This window comes from Trematosphaeria pertusa (genome assembly GCF_010094035.1).
Source record: "Trematosphaeria pertusa strain CBS 122368 unplaced genomic scaffold BU26scaffold_17, whole genome shotgun sequence".
In the NCBI taxonomy this organism is placed as follows: Eukaryota; Fungi; Ascomycota; class Dothideomycetes; order Pleosporales; family Trematosphaeriaceae; genus Trematosphaeria; species Trematosphaeria pertusa.
Window position 1 is genome coordinate 509,099 of NW_022987228.1, and position 18,773 is coordinate 527,871.

Genomic DNA, 18,773 nt, shown 5'->3' on the forward strand with positions numbered 1-18,773 from the left:
CAGTTTGGTAGACAAATTAAAGTACAGCTTCCGTCCCACAGCAGCGGAACCGTTGCCGTGCCGCACACTTTTACCCGCCGCCACCCATTGTGCACACCTGGGCAGGATTGAAGGGGTCCAACGTCTACCCCCCTCACCAAGTCAACTCTTCACACGACTAAGCTTCTCATTTCTGAACCAAACTTGTCATCTCTTCCCACTTCCACTCTCACCATTGTCATGGCTAGCCCCGTTGCGGTTCCCGAGGAGAAAGCTCCCAGCAGTTTGGTAGACGAAAATGGCACTGATGGAAGCAGCCGGTCACAGCTCGCCGAAGAGCTGGCTGTTAACGAGCGGGCTTTGATATTGAAAATGGACCTACGCATTTTGCCTGCCCTTGTAGTGGTCTACATCATGGCATTCATTGACCGGTTTGAAAACTGGACTCCTTTCAATAAGTCTAAACTAACTGATGCGGTAGTGTGAACATCGGAAATGCTAACCTTTTCTCGCTGAGCAAAGACTTGCACTTGAACAGCAACCGGTACAACATCGCGCTCGCCGTCTTCTTCGTCTCGTACATTGTCTTCGAGATCCCAGCGAACATCGTGATGAAGAAAGTGAAGCCGCATGCCTTCAGTACGTTCTTCGAACTTGGAAAATTGAGGCTCGCGTCCTTCTGACGAGGCTTCAGTATCTGCTTCCATGTTGCTTTTCGGCCTGTTGGTGATCATACAAGGGCTCGGTAAGACCTAGCAGAAATCACGAAGCGTTCCCTACTAAGAAATGTCAGTCCACAACTTCGGCGGCTTAGTCACAACGCGCTTTTTCCTAGGCATCGCAGAAGCTGGCGTGTTTCCCGGATGTAAGCAACAAACGCTCTACCTTAGAGAGTAGCGTAGCATTAGCTAACAGCGGGGAGGTTTCTACCTCCTAAGCATGTGGTACAAGCGTCTCGAAGCCCTCAAGCGCTTTGCTTTCTTCGTCAACGCCGCTACATTTGCCGGGGCTTTCGGCAGTCTCCTCGCCACCGGCATCGGGCACATGGACGGCATACGGGGGTACCATGCTTGGCGTTGGATTTTTGTCCTCGAGGGGCTCGCTACGTGCGTGCTAGCCATCGCGGCCTTCTTTGTCGTGTCCGATTTCCCAGAGAATTCAGGCTGGCTGAGCGATGCTGAGCGCGCATATGTTATTGGCAGGCTGAGAGAGGATCAGGGCGATTCTGCGCTGGCTACGACGTTTACGTGGAAGGGGACGCTGGTGGTGCTGAAAAAGCCCGAGACTGTCATAGCAGGGTTCATGTACTTCGGTCTGACAATGTCCGGATACAGTAAGTCAAACCTCAATCAGATTCCAGCAAGGGAGAAAACGCAGATACTCACTACAGATCCACCAGGTCTCGCCTACTTCATCCCCACCATCGTATCCTCCTACGGCTACTCGCCGATCCAATCCCAGATCCACTCAATTCCGCCCTGGGCAGCTGCATTCGGCTTTTCCATGCTTGTCGCATACTTGTCGGACAAAGTGCGCCGCCGCTTCCCCTTCGCGCTCTTCAGCTTCCTCATGGCGCTGGCCGGCGTCATCACGCTCTTTCGCCTGCATCACAACAAGTACGCTCAGTATGGGGCGCTCTGCTTGTACACCATGGGCGTCTTCGGCGCCGTTCCAACCGTCATTTGCTGGTACGTGATGAACCTTGAGGGGCATCAGGAAAGGGCGATAGGTACAGCGTGGCAGATTGCGTTTGGGAATACGGCGGGGATCATCTCGACGTTTGCTTTTCCGGCGGAGGATAAGCCGATGTATCGGTCGGGGTATGCGACGGCTATTGCTTTGCTGTGCTTGAGTTTGGGCGCTACGGTTGCGTATTATGTTTTGTGCGTGATGGGAAATCGGAAGAGTGATCTGAAGAGGAAGTGCATACTGTAAGATCAGCATCTGCTTGCAAGGCTGAAGGGGGAAAGTCAGAAAAAGAAGACAGGAATTGTGTGGAAGACCTACAGGATGAGTAATGGTAGAATAGATAAAAATAGAACCGGTGAGGCTGGGGAGAGTTGCGCAAGAACCACAAGCTAGACTTACCTGCCTTACTCGCTCGGAGTTCGCACCTCAACACGTTCCTTCGTCTAGCCATCCTCTAGTATCCCTATTATTGGGGTTAGACTAGATCGTTTGGTATCTCTAAATGAGAAATCAGTGAAAGTTAGTCACATTGTTCAAGCGAAATCGTCCAATTCTGGTTCAAGCGAGGTGAGAAAACAGAAAAGGAGAGAACGGAGCTTGTCAAGCCCGTCAGAGCTTCAAATACCGCATGCAGGAGCGGGAAAGATCATAAGTGACATGAGAGGGTCAGTATACACGAACTAGATGCTCGTTGCCCTAGATGGACCACTGAGGACGATTTGCTTTTCATTGAGAATCGCAGCCATAGCAACACCGCCTTTTCGAAAACCATCAGAAAATTGAATGTCGAAAAGCTCCATCGGAAGAGAGCTCTCCTTAGACTTTCTTATGATGACCCGACCACCCACCATGCACCACCTCTTCACCCAAACCCTCCTCATCCTTCCTTGAACTATGCGTCTTCCTCGTTACATACTCCATGCCCTGTCCGCTATGCGTATTGCTGCCGCTGTTCGAATGCGAGGCTCGAGCCTCGTAGTCTTCTTGGTCTTGATGTTGTTTCATGGCGCTCTTGGAGGTGGTGTTGGGCTGGAAGGACTCAGCGTCCTTGGTGCCTTCTATATGTGGATGTTCCGTTAGCAAATACGCAGTGGAACGTCATAGGAGGATTTATGGCGTGGAAGAGAGGAGAACTTACCCTGAGCGGCTTCGCGCGCATCGATCTGCGCTCGAGTGAGATCGTGCTGTGGGTTCGGCATTGTGTATTCAGGTTTGAATTTGAGACTTAGAAACGTTTGTGTGTTCTTCTCTTGTTGTGTGCTGCAACAGCGAGCGTCAGTACATAGCATCGGGCGCTGCGGTTGTTGTATAATGACTCCAGTTCTTCGACGTCATGGCTACGCAAGGCAAGACGCGCTGTAAGAACGTCATACTGGAGATATGTTTCTGTCAGAGCATCATTTGCGCTGAAGCCTTCTCGGCGATGATCCATTGATCTTCACTACATTCACAAAGTTTAGGTATCTCACGAAGGTATCTGAATACTGCACATCACGTGATGCATTCTTTGGCACCCCTGGTCATGATTTGAATATTGTCATTTACTGGATATCTAGTATCATAGATGCTTGTAGGGCTGGACTCGACCGAGTTACTAGAGTCATGTCTAAGGCCGCTGTTCTGCTTTGGATACCGACGCACCAAACTTCGCCGGCTTCAGCCTCCCCTTCAAACACGCGAATCATATATCCCCTTCGACGAGCATGCCAAGCGCTTCGGTTGAGTGCGTGAGTGATATTTGAATGATCACGAGATGTTTGGCCATTGGATATCATCGACATCTTCATAGGTGTCAATTTCCTCTGGTGTGCGGGGAGCAGAATAAGCCAAAATGCCGTCGTCTTCCTCGTCAGATGGTATCCACTCTGTAGCCTTTTTGATCTCCTTCCAGCTCATACTACCGGACCATGCACGAATGTCAGTTGCTTCGTCGAATGGGGGATTCGTATTCTCGGCAATATTTGCGCCGTGGCCTCGCTTGACCACCACGAGGAGCTCCTTTGTCAATCCCGGCCCGGCGATTAGGTCTCTCTCCTCTCCATTACCATACCGATCCCCGTCTTGTTTAGTTGGTACTTGTACGAATGGCTCGCGGTTACGGGGGTGGATAATGGATCCTGGGGTGTTGATTAAGATTGAGCGGTCGATCATGACAGAGGCGCCCGAGTCTCCTCCGTCCCTCTCTCCTATCTGTGCATTCCAAGCGCTAGGTTGAGGTTTGCGACGATATTTCTCGGAAAAAGGGTCGGAGTCGTATTGTGGGGCCGCTTTGAAGCCAAGCATAGAGGAGTTCGGGCAGATGTATCGAAGCTCCCTCCAACCATTGCTCCGGTCAACTAGGCCATTCAGCGTATCGTACGCAACTTCGCCGTAAGGACAGGCGAGGACGGTTAGCGTGTCAAGGCGCAGGTGTGGTAGCAGTTGAAGAACAGAAGCTGTTCGGTAAAAGACGACGTCGTCATGGTCGATTGGCTGGATCATGAGCGACATTCCAGACATCCGTACGTGACGGACTTTGGACAAGTCCGCTGTTGGAAGCGGAGAGAGGGTATCAAGTAAGGCTTTAGGAGTCTCAAAGTTGAACAGAACAAGACCAATCCACAGAGGCCGAGTCTCCCGATAGACCTGTCGACAAATGCGTAGGAGTGCAAGGGCGGTGGGCGCACTTCTCATCCGCTTGCGGCAGATGCGAGAAGTCGAACGTTCGCCGAAGGTCAGTCTCGTCGACCCAAGCACCCACTTGTAAATTGTGTCGCGCAGTTCTCCAGGGAGCTGCAGCAGTTGGCTATTTGGTTGTCGAGCCCAGACAGCCGGTGCTAAAGCGCGTTGGGCCTTCCGCTTTTCCTTCCTCTTCTTGGAGGCGGGCATCTTCGGGTATGTGTTGAATAGCAGCGTCAAAGACGGTTGTTGATCGTTACCGGGACTGAAGGTGGGAGAGGAATTTTGTTTGTTGTCGTTAGGCTGCACGCGGCAGGAGCGTTTGGCCTCGGGCTTGGCAGCCTCACTGGGGAACCTTCCAATGATGCACCGCCTATATTCCCCTCTTTACGTGACTACGCGACGCATGAAAATGCGCAGCTTCTGATGGACGTTGACACCATTCATTACATCAGTGGTCATCGGTATTAAGATCCACCCAAACTCTTCGGGGGCGCCATTCTATGGACCATTCGACCTCGTCGCAATTCATCGTTCACCATAGCTTGGGCGGCTGGATACTTTGTTCTTGGCTATGTATCGACACCGCATTTCTTTCTTGAAGTACTGCAGGCGATGGGAGTGAGAAATGGCAGGCTAGTCTATATCGGGTTTAGCGTGTACATTCTCCATGACTACTCTAGGCTTTCAGTACCTAGGTAGGTAGGCGGAGAACCGTCCACCAGCCCGCGATGTTGCTGCCAACTACCGACTCCAAGTTTGCATCGTTAAAAGAACTCAACTGTTACTGAACGATATCATGTTTGGACGCGGCGTTTTCCTAACAGAGAGCATGAGCCTAATCCCTGCTCTCCCGAACGCTTATTCCAGCAAGTTGCACGCGGTCCCTAATAGCAGCTCAACGGGCATTCCCATTCATGTCGATTCTTATTCCTACCAGAATTCTCAAGTAATTGCCCCAGACTGGACGATAACCCAGTCTTCGTTAGCTGGAGGGAGTCCTGCATCAGTTCGGCCTGCGGGCGAGGAGCACTTCAGACAACAGATCCTGCAGATATGAGCGGAGCTGATGGGGGAGCTGAAATTCAAGAGCGCGGACGAAAATGCAATATATGCACTGAGAGCTATGTGTACCAAAGCAAACTCTTGTAACTAAATTCTACGGCGCCCGTGTGCGACTGTACCGCGATATAGGTGAGGTGAAGTAACAAGTCCACGTGAGAGGGCTCAAAGACGAATCAGCTCCATTCTAGTATCAATCTCTGCATGCCTCCGTCGGGAGTATGACAGAATGCAGTTCCGAAAGAGGGAGATGAACCCGAGTCTTCGGATACGGCGCTCTCTGAAACCCTTGGACCCCAGTTTCCGCAGTCGAATCACAGAATAATTGCAAGACTGTGATGGGCCGAGTATTAAGAAGCGGTCTTGAAGCCGTAGGCGAATCTGATGCGAAAGGATTACGTCACCAAATGCTCACTGCGCGCTGGATGGACGACCGTAGCATGACCTCTTTCGGGTCAGTGACCCGGTCAAAGACAGCCCCATGAGATCTCTGATTGGGCCGAGACCAATAGCCATACGCGTGACGAGAAGCTGAAATGAGCTCACCGTGGGCTAGCGCGAGAGATAACGCTCGTGTGACCGAAGCGCGGCCGTAGTTTGGGCTCGGTGAGCTGTACCGGCGAGCCATGACACCATACCGCTATCAGACCGCTCTCAAAACGCTAGGCAGCAATGACTCTTATCGAAATCACGCGGCCGACGACAAGCGAGCTGTCGTCACGTGTGGTGCCGCTCGGGCCAGCTCCGTACGTCTATATAAGCCTGGCCCCCGCCCTCCCACCTCCACTTCTCTTATCCACTCCACTCCACTCCAGTCCAATCTTCACGGCCTGTCTCTCACTCTCAAAGCCATTATCGCTCTTGCTCTACAAGACCTCAACTCCACTCTATTCAACCACGAGCGAAGTCTTCGACTCGCTCCTTCCGGTTTGGGTGCCAATCAAAACAACGGGCTTCACCTTCACCCACAACATGTGCCTCACCTCACCGGCACCCTCGAGCAACGCCATGGCTACATCCACCGCTCTACCTCCATGAGAGCATCACGTAAGTCGCCTCGTCTTCCATCGTTGCGATTGTACTAACACTGTTCAGGCTTTCTAAGCTCTCCAAGACACTTCTATGAGACGTCACATCATGCCCTCTGCTCAATGAGCTCGAGTTCACCAATGACGTCGACGCGGCACTAGCCACCAAACGCGTGTTTTCGCACTCGCTACCAGTCAACACTTGGACGTACCACTCCATCCTCTTGTGCGACAACTTGACGCGACCTTCGTCCGTCAACCATTCTCACCTCATGCCACAAGGCCACCATCGTGAGTAATTTCCTCATATCTCCCACTTCTCTGACCTTGACTGACCAGCATCCAGAACAAACAAAATCTTCCGCCTTCACCAGCAAGAGCTGTCTTCGTCCTCATCTCGACTCGCTCATTCTCTACCTTCACCAACCTCGACATTTTCGCTATCACCAAACCTCCACCAATATCTTCTCTCTCACCTCGCTCCTTCATGGAACTCATCATGTATGTCCCCACCACCCTCACCGTATAATCGTTTCCTGACTTGCTCCAGGTTTACTGTACTGGTCTCTGTAGGGTTGGACTTGGACCTTAGCGTTTTGTTCTTTCCTTCCGCTCCGTTCTCCGCGCCTACTCTAAAGCTGAGTTCACGCCAAGGTACGAAACCGCCCGGGGTTTCGTACTCTGGGGTGAGCTCAGCTGCCCTTGAGAGTGGGTGCGGATATTATCTGCTTCTGTTTTCAGTAGTTAGTTTGTCATGGACTTCGGCAGCCAATCAAATACTTTTCACATCATCATCGTGCCTTTACCTTGCCTCGACGTAACGTCTCTCCGCCTTGTGCTTTGCGTGTCTGCCTTTGCCCAGTGCGGAAGGTGGTCACCCAGCTTCCCTTCCTAGATGGGTACCAAGCCTACCACGCTACGTTCCCAACATCAATCGAGTGACTCTTACAATGTCCATCGAGTGAATTGGAGGGTTCTGTATGGCCTAGCTACAAGTATCTTGCGGGGAGGAGTCCTCGGAGCATATAGATGGTTTGGGGAGAGTTAGAAGTATCTAGCGCGACGACTGATGGAAACATGGAACTAAGCAAATCTAGATGGAGAGTCCTTAGCGGAATCATTGCATGAACTGCTTGGTGAGTAGGAGCCCTTATTTACACGTTGACATCCTCCCGATGTTCGGCAATCATCTCGTTCTTGATCTCCATATCCATCTGCTGCCTCTGCTCGTCCGTCGCATCCGTGAGATGCACAAGCACCGGGTCACCGAAGAGTTCCGCCAGCTCCTCCAGGGACTTGCCTTTCGTCTCGGGATACATAAAGTATATCACGACGACTGACACCACTGTCAAGCAGGCAAAGACTGATTCGTAAGTCAGAGGTTGTCCGTTGGGTGAGTGGCGGGTTACAACAAGGAGAAAAGCGCATCACTTACTGACGAAATACTTGTAACCGATATTTGCGATGGCAGTAGCGCCTGGCGTCACGAACGTTATGCAGGCAATGAAGTACGTTGTTGTTGCCATTGCGACGCCTGGAGACCGAATGTTGGTGGGCAGGATTTCGGCGCTGTAGATGAAGCTCGCGGCGTCGATGAAGAGTCCGTAGAAGAAGACGAACCTTACGAACTATTAGCTAAGACGGATCACGGACGAAGGCCGTTGCTCGTACATCATAATCGCCACAATGGCTACTTTCTGCCCTGCAATGCTAGGCGTCGGCCCTTCGACGAAGCGTCCCACCATCGCCGCTTCGACGACGACGCAGATGAGAACGCCAGTAAAACCGGTGAGAAGTGCCTGGCTATGTCAGCAACTTGGTAGCCAGAAGGTGGCAGCTGGCGTACAAAGCGGCGTCCAGTCTTGTCTACAGTGAGGAGCGAGAACAGATTTCCACATGCGCCAATCTGCGTGTATACGCAGTACATAAGAAGCGGGAAGAACGTCTTCAGGCCGAGGTTCTCGTAAATGATGACAGAGTAGTAGTTGATAACGAGCGCGCCGGTAGCGTTTGCCGCGTACTGGACGAAGCAGGAGAGGAAGGCTCTCTTGCGATAAGAGGGCGTCCGCAGGATAGCGAGGTAGCCGCTGGGATTGTGGGACTCGAATTCGATCTGTTTCTTCATCTGGTAGAACTCCTCGTGGGCGGCAATCTCATCGAGGTCGCTTGGATCTTTGTGCAGCCTGCTGAGAACCGCCCACGCTTCGTCAGTGCGCCCTTGGGCGATCAGCCACCTGGGCGACTCTGGGATCCAGAAGCAGCCGATGAGAAGAATTAGCGGCGGTATGCATGTAAAGGCTAGTGGACCTCTCCATCCAAAAGTGAGGTTATCCGAGAAGAAGCATCCAAAGCCAACCCATGCGGAGATATTGTATCCAGAAACCAGGAAGAAGCCGTGAAGTCCAGTCAGCATTCCTCGCTTGGAAGGAGTCGAAGCCTCTGAGAGGTAGATGGGGACCAGTGTTGCCAGAGCACCCAATCCAGAGCCCTGGAGGATGCGGACGATAATGAGCATAGCGATGTGGACGCTGCCCGCAGTCAAGGCGCCACCAATAATGGCAATAAGTGCGGCCCCGAAGAGGGTCCATTTCCGGCCTATTTTGTCAGCTAGCGGTCCGCCACCGAGGGCACCGAGGCAGGCGCCGAAGAAGAAAAGCGCATTCACGGCGCCGAGGATGTGGTTGGTGTACGCGGCTGTCGGCCCTGTTGTGGCCAGGTTGAAGTAGGCAAAAAAGCCGGGCTGTCCAATACTGGTGGCGAAGGAGGCAAATCCTAGTTTACGGTTAGCTGGTACTCGAATCTGGACGGTCAGAAGTACCAAAGCCATATGTGAAGCTGCCAACTGCCACAATCAAGCCGACTGCAATGTTATACCCACTCGTTTTCGTCATTTTTCACCGGCAATATACCACCCAGAACAAGCAGGCTGAAGAAGGGCCCGTAAAGAGACGCTGATTGTGGTCGTCTGCTCGAAAATTCGCAGGACGCGGACCTTTATTTGTAGCTTGCAAGCTTCCTTTCGGCAGGGTCGAGTCAAGCAACAAGCTAACCTGGCGAAGTGGGACCTATAGCTCCATGATTGCCATTTGCCCCATGGGGTAGCCAGCTCTATAATGGGCCGGTCGAGTGCTCAGGATCAGGGCGGGAATCTGTGCCATGCGGGAGACGATATCCGGAAAGGTGGAGAGCTGATAGGTATGTGCTGGGGGTTTCATTTTTGCCGGCACGATGGAGTCTCGAACATCAAAGCATGCATCTGTTGGTCGTCACGATGGTTGAAAGATGGAATAAGAGCATTTGCGGTGGGCTTGAGACGCTGCACACTTGTACCCGCATTTAAAACTGTTACAGTGGCCGGGTTGCGGGGATGCGCTAGCCAAAATGCGCCTTAGCGCGGACGCTACCAAAAGTTCATCCCGAAGTCGCGTCCGCTGCATCGCAAAGCCTCCAACGTGGGAATGTCGCCGGTCGCGCGCCTGCCCTCCGTAGTCACCTTCGTGCCTCTCCTCTCGCCGCCACTCCGAATATCGCTGCGAGCTTGCCGATGGCTCCGTCAATGCCCAACCGCCGCTCCCTCCCTCCGTCCACCGCAATGTCGCTCGCTGCATCTCTACAAAACGGCCCGGGCAAAGACTCTCCTCGGAATGCACAAGGTCCTTCACTTCGATCAATACAAACTCGAACACTACCGTGCGTCACCGCATCGAATAAATCTGTTGGATAGTTCATCGGGCAAAGCGATTGCGGAGGGCTTGAAACTGCAAGAGGTCTACGATTTCTACATCAAACCTGGCCACATGCTGTATTGCTGCCAACAGTTTCATAAGACGACGGCGGAGAATGTGGACAAACTGAAACAAGAAAGAGTTTATGAAAACTGCAATAATTATGCCATCGTGCAAGCGCACAGCACGCATTTCAAGCTCCCTGCTCTCAGGAAGATGAAGAAGAAGAAGGGGGAGGAAGAGGAGCAGGAGCAGCAGAAAGGCCAAATCACGAACTGGGACGGGATAAAGGAGATACACCTGAATCTTTCGAGCCCAGTGGAGTATTGGAAGATGTCGCTAGATCGCGCATATCAGTTTGTCGAATCCGGGCATCCCGTGGAGATGAACTTCCGAATTAGAGGCAAACACACCAGCAAGCAAGAGAGGCTGTTGCCGGGACCGAGTGATCGTTGGCCGTGGCTGCACAATTACTTTCCGCACATGCGACCAGACTTCATCCTAAAGGCCATGCCCGAGGGGACCTTCTTTCTGGTCAAACCTGTCTCCGACGGCCGGCATGTGCAGTGGGTCATGGCGCTACCTACAAAGCAGCATACGCGAAGCTTCGATCTTACCAAGAAGCTGCTCAAGGTGAAGGAGGGGGTGAAAAAGTCGATTGAGCAGGGAAAACAGCCCGGGTTGCCGACGGCGATGCGGCTGAACCTGATCAACGACGGCCATGAGGAGTATTCCCTTGAGTCGGACAAGCCCAGGGATGCTGCGCGCTCTCTCCGGGATGAAGACATACGGTTTGGAAGCCAGTCGCTCGACTCGATCTCTGCAGAGAAGATGTACCGGTTATCGACTATGGAATCGGCCAAGCAAGTCACGAGTGCGGTGCGCGAGGGCAGATTGATCTTCCCCACAGAAAACCGATACATGGCCCCAAGGAAGGGCAGTAAGGCCAAAGGGGAATGGAAGCACAAGCAGAAGGAGCGCGCAAAGCAGAGGAACCGGTGGCAGCGCGCAAGAGCGTAGCGCGGGCTGTGCACTACCTATTGCGGCATTGGCTTACGCGACCGGAAGTCGGTCCTGTGTATGAATATATATGTATGTGCTATACTGTAGATGTATGAGACAATGAGCCTCTTGACGCCGATCCGCGCGCACCCGGGGGGCGCTGTGCAACGGTGATTGGCGTGGTGTTTAACAGCAGATGGTCGTCATGCTTGGCACGGCACAGGGCTGACTGTCCACATTTCCATGACGGAGCGCCGACCGGGATTCCTCCGCTCACTCACGCCCACCGTTCACCCCGGGTCGCTGTCCACGAGAATGCAGGGCCCTTAGACCGCATGCCATTCCGCTGCATCCAGTTACCTCGTCTCCCGCCGACCGCGTCCGCCGCGCCTCTGCTCGCAACTCGCCGCACCGCCGCTCTCATCCCGGTCTGCTGCTCGCGGTACGCCGGGCTCCCGCACGCACGCCTTCGATGAATGCCGCACGCCAGGCCTGCCGCCCGAAACACCAGGTGCTGGTGCTCAAGTGCTACCCGAAGTTCCAGAAGAACAATGTCGAGGTCAAGGCCAACTCCAGCGAGCTGAGCTACCTGCTCTACTATGCGAGCACGCGCCGGAGCAAGCTGCAGAAGGTCGGCGACTTTCTGGACAAGCGCACGACGGCCGACGTCTGGAAGGGCCGCATAGGGTATGTATGCGCTGTTGCGGTTGTGCAGGACTCAAGGGTTGGCTGACCGGCGCAGCAATGTCCAAGTCACGCTCCAGATCCTCAGGGCGCTCATCGAAAAATGCCCACGCGACATCCCCCTCTACGCCGGCGCCGTGCTGCGCTGTCTGCGGACCATCCTCAAGTCGAGCGACGTGGCCATGGTCGAGGAATCCGTGCCGACCCTCGAGGCCCTCTGCGCACACCAGGACCCCGCGAACCTCGCCGCCGACCAGGACTACATCATGCAGTATGAGGAGATTGTGCAGCTGTACGCGCAGTTTGCGTCCAAGGAGGTGGTTCAGACGGGCAAAGCACCCATCAGCTGGCCCGTTGCCATCAGATTTCGCAAAGCTGGCCTGCGGGCGCTCAAGGCAGTCGCCGCGTCGGAATCGCTCGGATCCGAAACCGGCCGCCAATTAGCCGTCATAATACCAGTCATTCTGCTGAACATGTTCTCGGAAAACGGCGAGTATCTCAGGCGACTCGAAAGCCGCGAGAATCAACAAGAGGAGCACGAGAAGGAGGAGGCAGTGCGGCGGCGGCAGAGCGTCTCGACAGCGAAGACAGACGACGAGGAGGGTGACCCAGTCGCCGCATCCGGCACTACTGAAGAGGCGGACAAGCTTGCTGAAGAGGAGGTTGGTGTAGTCGCGCTACAGGCGCTAAGGCACATCTTTTTGGGCGTCAACCGCGGACAGCTCCGACTTGCGACATCCGCCGTGCTAAAGTTCGTTGGGATCCACGTTAAGCCGCATGCACATCTGCGCGACCGCGAAATCGGAAACTGGGCAACAACACTAATGTCTATGGTTTGTGCATGGGCACCGGTACAAGATCGATATGCCATCCTGGTAGGCGCAATGGAGGCCCTCATCCGGAGCCCGATAGTGGAAAATGACCTAGAACGGCAACTGGTTTTAGCGACTGTGATCAACTACCTCCTAAGCTCCACCATCAACTTCATCGGACTCAGCGTAATGGACGTTTTGGTCGGCCTTATCTCACACACATTATTACTCCTTCAGTTGGGCGGCCCTGGCACAACTGTCATGCCCCACCCTCAGCAGACCACGTCAGTAATGTCTGAAAAGGAAGCAGGCGATCCAAAATCCTCTGGGAATCTTGGGGGCGTGGTCGTGGAGCTAGTCAAGGAACCTTCACCTTTCCGGTTGGAGCTGCTAGACACTGTGAAGAGGTGTATGGCGAGCTTAGCGACCCACGTCTACTATACCGACCAAATATCCGACATGGTTGGAGCGATCCTGAGCCGCCTCAAACCCTCTCCTTCGTCTGGAGTCTCTAACGCCCTAGAAGCCATCGAAGATCCTGTGGGAGCCGCAAATGCCGTTGCTAGCTCAGCTAGCCTCCAAGAAAAGTTTCCGCACGTGGATCGATTTTTCTCCTTCGAAACGGCACGTCTTACAGCACTCGAAACGGTGAAGAGCATTATTAAGACGGCCAACACACGAAGGCCTGACGGATCCTTCGTCTCAGTCTCACGGGGCTCCGTAGGCGTAAGAGCGTGGGAGGGCACGCAGTGGCTCTTGCGCGACCCCAGCGGGCAAGTTAGGAAGGCGTATGTTGATGCAGTGGTCACCTGGCTAAACTTGGAAAAGAAGAGAGAAGACTTAAAGATTGTTGACGACTACCGAAAGAAGGAGAATGATAAAGGAGGGCTCGCAAGACGCGCGGTATCTAACGCATCGCAGAGGGAGAAGTCGCCGAAGCGAGGAAAGCATACATTCCTTCCTCTCCTTCACCTGGCCGTATATGAGAACGCCCTACAATACGTTGATTCGGAACCCGACCTTCTTCTATTACATCTCCTATTGACCACTTTGATCAACAAACTCGGCGTCAACGCTCTGCGAAGCGGATTGCCCATGATTTTACGACTCCAAGAGGACATTCAGTCGATGGACAGTCCTGGCGCAAAGATGCGGATAGGCAGCTTGGTCCACGGCTATCTCTGGGCTCTCAGCATGGCTATGGACTTTGAGACATCTTCGGTCGGAAAGGCACTTCACGCAGAAATTTCCAGACGGAACAACAAGGGATTGTGGGTGAAGAGCATCCGCGTTCCGCCAATGCCTTTAGACCGCATCGAGACGCCACATGCAGACCCAGCTCAGATACCACATGCGGTTGTGCAGACTGAAGCACTGAAGCCGTTCGACAACCGTGGAGCCCTCGTCGACAAGATTGCAGATGGCTATTCCACGTCCCTGCGCTCGCCGCCCACCAGTCCCCTAGGATCGCCGGGCCGCTCCATGTCCATGCCTTTGGTTACTTCGCAAACGCTGAGGCCTGAGCCTCAGCTCCCTTACAAGGTCAAAGAAGAGCTTTTGTCCGACTGGACGAGGGATACCTGCCTTGCTTCTAACACTAAAGACTCGTCTTCCGCTTCGATGACCGGCTCGCGTACCGCTGCCTCTGCCCAGCAGAAGAACAATTACCTTGGCGTCACCATCCCGAATGGCAATCTCGATAGCGCTACCAACTCTCCCCTTCCTTCGCCGAGACGCGCCCACAGCCGTCCACCCTCAACTTCGTATGGGCTTGTCGGGCGGCTAGCCTCTCCTCATCGCCACCGCAGCCCATCAAGGACTCCCGGCAGCACGTCGTCGGTCCATTCGGCCGTCCGCGTCCAAGATCTCAAGCGCGTGCTTTCTGGATCCGCACCGCGGACCTCTTACTCTATTCGTCCACCTACCCACCGCCACCAAGACTCCACACCCGACTCGTCAGCCTCGGATTCCATGGTTAGTGTGCATAGCCTGTCAGATGCTTCCTTCGTCACCGCCGAACATGCGTCGCCACACCAGCAACAGCCTCCGGAATCCCCAGCGACACCCGCCGCAACGCTCACGCCCCGTCCACTGACAGCCTCCTCCGCCTCTCCCGGTGCTCCACTTTCACCGAACAACGCTCAGTCCGCCCGTGAAACTGCGTTCGCAGCTAATGGCGTACCGCCAGTTCCACCTATTCCTGCATCCTTGCGTGACAAATCCACCAGTCCAGGTCATAGCCCCAATCCCGCCGATGCAGAACGACCTAAAACGGCACCGAACGGGAGCGCAAGGAAGAGCCGGAGTCTGAAGAGGGGCGCGCAGGGTACGAGGAGCGTAAAGGAGCGGAGCACGTCTAGGGGTCGGAGTAGCGGATATGGAGACGGGGTTGCCGACAGAAGGAAAGGCAAAAAGCCCGACTTCAGTGGGTTCCTTGACAGCATTGACGTCGGGGATGAGGACGAGGATGCACCTACACTAAGAAGGGCTCCTTATTAAAGCAATAGCACCGACTTTCAGGCCCTACCTACACCTATCTCTTGCTTCGCATTGCATATCGCGTCTTCGATTCAACACGACAATATTACTACTTCCACACTGGTTTTTTTCTTCCTTCTTCTCATGTCACGTTCTAAGCGATGTCTTGCTTTTTGCTTTGTGGTTTGAAAAGCGCTGCTGTGCGATCTATTTGTGTAACTCTTGTATCATTACTAGCTTCTGCAATTGGGGGTGAGCAAAATGGAGGGGCTTTTGTATGGGTATGGCATAGTTGCAGTGGGAGGGAGATGGCGACGATCCTACGGGTGTAGATATTGGAATGGCTCGTATGTAATGCTGAGAACTCTTATACGCAAGGCTTGGTTGGTTCTGTGCGGTGCATCGTTTCGAAACGTTCATGAGGACATCCCGGCAATGGCTTTTCTGCCATCTGCGCAAGGATTGCATATATAGAGGCCTGGAGATGTCGATCGATGGCAAGTGTTAAGGCAGTCATGGATTTCAAGATGAGAGTAGATATGTGCGGGTTCATAGGGAGGACGTCAGTTCGATATGGAGAGAACTTTAGTCGTTGAGCGCGTCTATGAGCGTATGCGTACACGCGTCTTTATCTTAGTTGCTCTCTTCCCAAAGCGCACTCACTCGTCCCTCCGAGCCGCGATCTTCGCATCCCCCTTTACTTCTCGCCCAGATACTTCTCCCACATCCTATGCACCCACACGCGATTCTTCTTCCCCAGCACATCTGTAGACCACGTTAGCCAACGCGCTCTCCCTGCTCTAATAACAAAACTTACACATAGGCACGCAAGTCGTAAACCCGCAAATAGTCACAATACCAAAGACCCTGCACATATGCCCCGGGCCCTCGGCCGCGAACTCATTGACAAACGTGCTGAACGCGTAGAAGAGGAAGTTCTTGATCATCATCTGCAGGATGAAGATCTCGGTCGAGTACTTGCGGAAAGCGTCGCTGTTGCAATTGCAATTAGTCTCCCCTGCCCTCACTGAGCCAAGAGCTTTAAAGACAGCAACTTACAGAATATACAAGCCCGCCGAGGTCGACGCAACGCTGGTGCCAAAGCATATAGCACCATAACAAAATGAGCAGAGATACACTCGGTTATGCGCCGGATGGTCGAGCGCCCAGCCCCAAGTGAACCAGCCCACTGCGAAGAGGATGACAGCAAATATGCAGACGGGGATGCGGAATTCCGCCTCGAAGGTCCCCTTGTTGCGTCTTGCGAGCGCTCGCGCTGTATAGTCGCACATCGGTCCGGCCGAAACGCCCATTATGCCTCCGATGAGGGCGCCTGTGAAGAAAAAGCCGTTCTGGGAGACGGAGAGATTGTACGGTGGTGGGGTGAAGATTTGCGCGAGCGTATACGCTGTTCCTACAAAGAATGACTGGTGGGGGGTTAGTAGCGTGGGGTGAGTGATTACATGCAGATAGATGCACAGGGAAACATACTACTAGAACGGCGCTGACAAGCATGATCCATAGAATTGCCGGATTTAAAAGATGAATGAAAATCCTCGCAAGCTGCTTGAACATGTTATCCTCAGAATAAGTTCCGGAAAAGATACGCAGTTCTTGAACGAAACTACGCTTCGGGATGGCATTGCTGCTGTCGTTCGAGGTAGCCTCTTCGGTCACGGCATGGCCGCCGTCCTTCTCTTTGACTGCTTCCGAGGAAGTAATTGGTACGGGTGGCGGTTCTCTCCTGAACTGGCTCTCCGGGAGGAAGAAAAAAGTCCCGAATGTGCCGAAGATTTGGATTGGAAGCAGAATGACGAATAGGTTCCTGGCTCCGAGATGCTCGAACGTAGTCCCAGCAACAATCGCCACGAATGAAGATAGGCATGCCAAGGTGAGGACAAGCAGAGCAGTTCGGAGCCCGCGCTCGTGCAGGAAGAACATATCGCCAATGGCAGCCACTGAAAGGGACTCGTACGCTGTTGTGCCGAGGCCTTGGATCATGCGTCCAGCGAGGAGGACATCGTACGATTCCGAAAGGCTCGACCGATCAAAGCCAGCTATGCAAATACCAGTGCCGATGACGCCGAAGATGCTTGCGAATAGGAATTGCGGTCGTTTGCCGTATTTCTGCGCGAGGACGGAGACTACCGGTCTTTGCATGGTTTCATCAGCGGATGTTGAAGTCAAGGCGCATGGTGCAGATGATGAGACCTTACCCAAGTGCTCCTACAATCAGCAGTTGGTATCCCGAAAGCTCAGCGACACTCTTGACTGGTACTTCCAATTGAATGGATAGAGCAATCGTTGCTGGCGCGATCATCGGACCCGGGCAAGCTGCAAAGATGATACAGTTGAAGAACAGGAACGCAAATGCGGATTCTCGCTTCCAAGTTGGCCATAGCTGTGAATGATTGAGCAGATGTAAGGGAAACTTTCAGCATCGGTCTCTTACAAGTGGATCATTCGGGTCTTCGGAGGGCTGCGGAACGAGGATGATGTTGTTCTCCTAAGGGACGCCTATCAGCAGTGCCATCTTCGTAGACCGGAGCGCTTACATGACCCTTTCCATGCTTGTAATGCGAGTGCTCGTATTGGTGCTCGACGCTCGTTTGCTCGGTGTCCACGAGGTATTCTGTCCCGGGGACATGTTCGTCTGTCCTCGGCTGGAGAACACCTAGCGTCATCGTGGTAGGGTAAAGCTAAAGCAAAGAGCTGGGCATGCGAAGCATGCGAACGAAGGCGATCGCAGACGCTTCGTTGCCTTCAGGTCATCGTGTCGCTTAAGTAGAATGAATCTCAAAGCGTTGACTCTCGAATCCATTTGCCCTAAATCATTAGCAGGAACGTCTGCTAACGCCCCGCATTGTACAGGGGTTATAGCAAGTGTACCCCGGTCGAACAAACTTCGCTGAATGGAGAGCGGTACGTGTAACCTTGACGCCGAGCAGCCTGGAATTAAGCGTCGCAATCTGCCGACACCCACCATAGCGGTTAGCCTTATGATCTGCATGCATCCCTTGACCACGGCATTCCCCTCAGCGAATTGAGGGGAGCAGATTGATGAGGGGTAGATTGACTAGCATAGAAGCCCCCGAGTACAGATGTATTGAATGTATGCACTATGCGGTTGGACGATGGGCCAGCATAGGCTACGGAGGTTGCCACTAGGAACAAACGGGTCTCGCTTGAAATGAGCTTCTGGAAGAGATTGGGGAGCTGAACTAGATTAGATATTGATACGCTTGAAGTTACAATTGTCTCAAGGAGCTCTGTTGTCTTCAAGGAAGCATAAATGCGGGGATTCGGGAGGTGTCAGATCACGTGACCTTGGAGTCCAACAGGTGGCCGTTGCAGCCAGCTGAGCTTTTCTGGACAGATATCGTTCGAAAAGCTGTGTTCCATGGTTTCAGGATTATTCATGGTGTCGGTGCTGGGCCCGGAATATCACGACTGGCATCGTGGGCAAGCGATTGACATCAGGTGGGGACTGCACCGAGGTAGCTGTGCTGGGGTAACGGGATGAGGCTTGGTCGAGCTTCGCACATTCCTAAGAAGGCCATCAGGAGCGATAAAGTATCATTAAAAAGGATTGAAAGGCAAGAGGTTAGAAGACAAAAGTGTCGTCCTCGGAAGAAGTGGTGCGCTGACATAAGCGC

At 53.5% G+C, this 18,773-nt stretch overlaps 8 protein-coding genes across 8 annotated transcripts; 4 read left to right on the plus strand and 4 right to left on the minus strand.

The window, feature by feature from the left end:
- Positions 1-130: 130 nt before the first annotated feature.
- BU26DRAFT_523707 (major facilitator superfamily protein) lies at positions 131-2,069 on the plus strand. Its single transcript, XM_033830111.1, has 6 exons — positions 131-410; positions 461-618; positions 674-724; positions 773-844; positions 902-1,312; positions 1,379-2,069. Exons 1-6 carry the CDS (start codon positions 220-222, stop codon positions 1,912-1,914), a joined length of 1,419 nt encoding a protein of 472 aa, XP_033678386.1. The 5' UTR covers positions 131-219; the 3' UTR covers positions 1,915-2,069.
- A 415-nt stretch (positions 2,070-2,484) lies between these two features.
- BU26DRAFT_570080 (uncharacterized protein) lies at positions 2,485-2,867 on the minus strand (the record flags this gene model as incomplete). Its single annotated transcript, XM_033833962.1, has 2 exons — positions 2,485-2,726; positions 2,807-2,867. The coding sequence occupies 2 exons, from the start codon at positions 2,865-2,867 to the stop codon at positions 2,485-2,487; spliced, it is 303 nt and encodes a 100-aa protein (XP_033678387.1).
- A 359-nt stretch (positions 2,868-3,226) lies between these two features.
- BU26DRAFT_523708 (uncharacterized protein) lies at positions 3,227-4,585 on the minus strand. Its single transcript, XM_033830112.1, has one exon. It carries the CDS (start codon positions 4,534-4,536, stop codon positions 3,415-3,417), a length of 1,122 nt encoding a protein of 373 aa, XP_033678388.1. The 5' UTR covers positions 4,537-4,585; the 3' UTR covers positions 3,227-3,414.
- A 1,429-nt stretch (positions 4,586-6,014) lies between these two features.
- BU26DRAFT_509906 (uncharacterized protein) lies at positions 6,015-6,578 on the plus strand (the record flags this gene model as incomplete). Its single annotated transcript, XM_033827180.1, has 2 exons — positions 6,015-6,435; positions 6,484-6,578. 2 exons carry the CDS (start codon positions 6,015-6,017, stop codon positions 6,576-6,578), a joined length of 516 nt encoding a protein of 171 aa, XP_033678389.1.
- Positions 6,579-7,538: 960 nt separating this feature from the next.
- Positions 7,539-9,712, minus strand: BU26DRAFT_493303 (general substrate transporter). The gene is made up of 5 exons (XM_033826145.1): positions 9,235-9,712; positions 8,263-9,188; positions 8,088-8,215; positions 7,852-8,036; positions 7,539-7,779 (listed from the first exon to the last, which is right to left on the minus strand). Exons 1-5 carry the CDS (start codon positions 9,305-9,307, stop codon positions 7,571-7,573), a joined length of 1,521 nt encoding a protein of 506 aa, XP_033678390.1. The 5' UTR covers positions 9,308-9,712; the 3' UTR covers positions 7,539-7,570.
- A 162-nt stretch (positions 9,713-9,874) lies between these two features.
- Positions 9,875-11,161, plus strand: BU26DRAFT_493304 (uncharacterized protein; the record flags this gene model as incomplete). The annotated part of the gene is made up of 1 exon (XM_033826146.1): positions 9,875-11,161. One exon carries the CDS (start codon positions 9,875-9,877, stop codon positions 11,159-11,161), a length of 1,287 nt encoding a protein of 428 aa, XP_033678391.1.
- Positions 11,162-11,615: 454 nt separating this feature from the next.
- BU26DRAFT_437049 (uncharacterized protein) lies at positions 11,616-15,138 on the plus strand (the record flags this gene model as incomplete). The annotated part of the gene is made up of 2 exons (XM_033824204.1): positions 11,616-11,830; positions 11,886-15,138. The coding sequence occupies 2 exons, from the start codon at positions 11,616-11,618 to the stop codon at positions 15,136-15,138; spliced, it is 3,468 nt and encodes a 1,155-aa protein (XP_033678392.1).
- A 676-nt stretch (positions 15,139-15,814) lies between these two features.
- BU26DRAFT_609446 (serine/threonine kinase 16) lies at positions 15,815-17,801 on the minus strand (the record flags this gene model as incomplete). The annotated part of the gene is made up of 7 exons (XM_033835925.1): positions 15,815-15,882; positions 15,935-16,110; positions 16,177-16,544; positions 16,609-17,269; positions 17,334-17,518; positions 17,570-17,623; positions 17,673-17,801. The coding sequence occupies 7 exons, from the start codon at positions 17,799-17,801 to the stop codon at positions 15,815-15,817; spliced, it is 1,641 nt and encodes a 546-aa protein (XP_033678393.1).
- Between the last annotated feature and the right edge of the window lie 972 nt (positions 17,802-18,773).

What these genes read in the sequence shown, in the direction of transcription:
- BU26DRAFT_523707 (XM_033830111.1), top strand. Translation starts at nt 220, where the DNA reads ATGGCTAGCCCCGTTGCGGTTCCCGAGGAGAAAGCTCCCAGCAGTTTG. An exon ending in GGTGATCATACAAGGGCTCG is followed by an intron (nt 725 to 772) that starts GTAAGACCTAGC and finishes AAGAAATGTCAG; the next exon opens with TCCACAACTTCGGCGGCTTA. An exon ending in AGCTGGCGTGTTTCCCGGAT is followed by an intron (nt 845 to 901) that starts GTAAGCAACAAA and finishes AACAGCGGGGAG; the next exon opens with GTTTCTACCTCCTAAGCATG.
- BU26DRAFT_523708 (XM_033830112.1), bottom strand. Translation starts at nt 4,536, where the DNA reads ATGCCCGCCTCCAAGAAGAGGAAGGAAAAGCGGAAGGCCCAACGCGCT.
- BU26DRAFT_493303 (XM_033826145.1), bottom strand. Translation starts at nt 9,307, where the DNA reads ATGACGAAAACGAGTGGGTATAACATTGCAGTCGGCTTGATTGTGGCA. An exon ending in ACAAGACTGGACGCCGCTTT is followed by an intron (nt 8,216 to 8,262) that starts GTACGCCAGCTG and finishes TGACATAGCCAG; the next exon opens with GCACTTCTCACCGGTTTTAC. An exon ending in GCCATTGTGGCGATTATGAT is followed by an intron (nt 8,037 to 8,087) that starts GTACGAGCAACG and finishes ATAGTTCGTAAG; the next exon opens with GTTCGTCTTCTTCTACGGAC.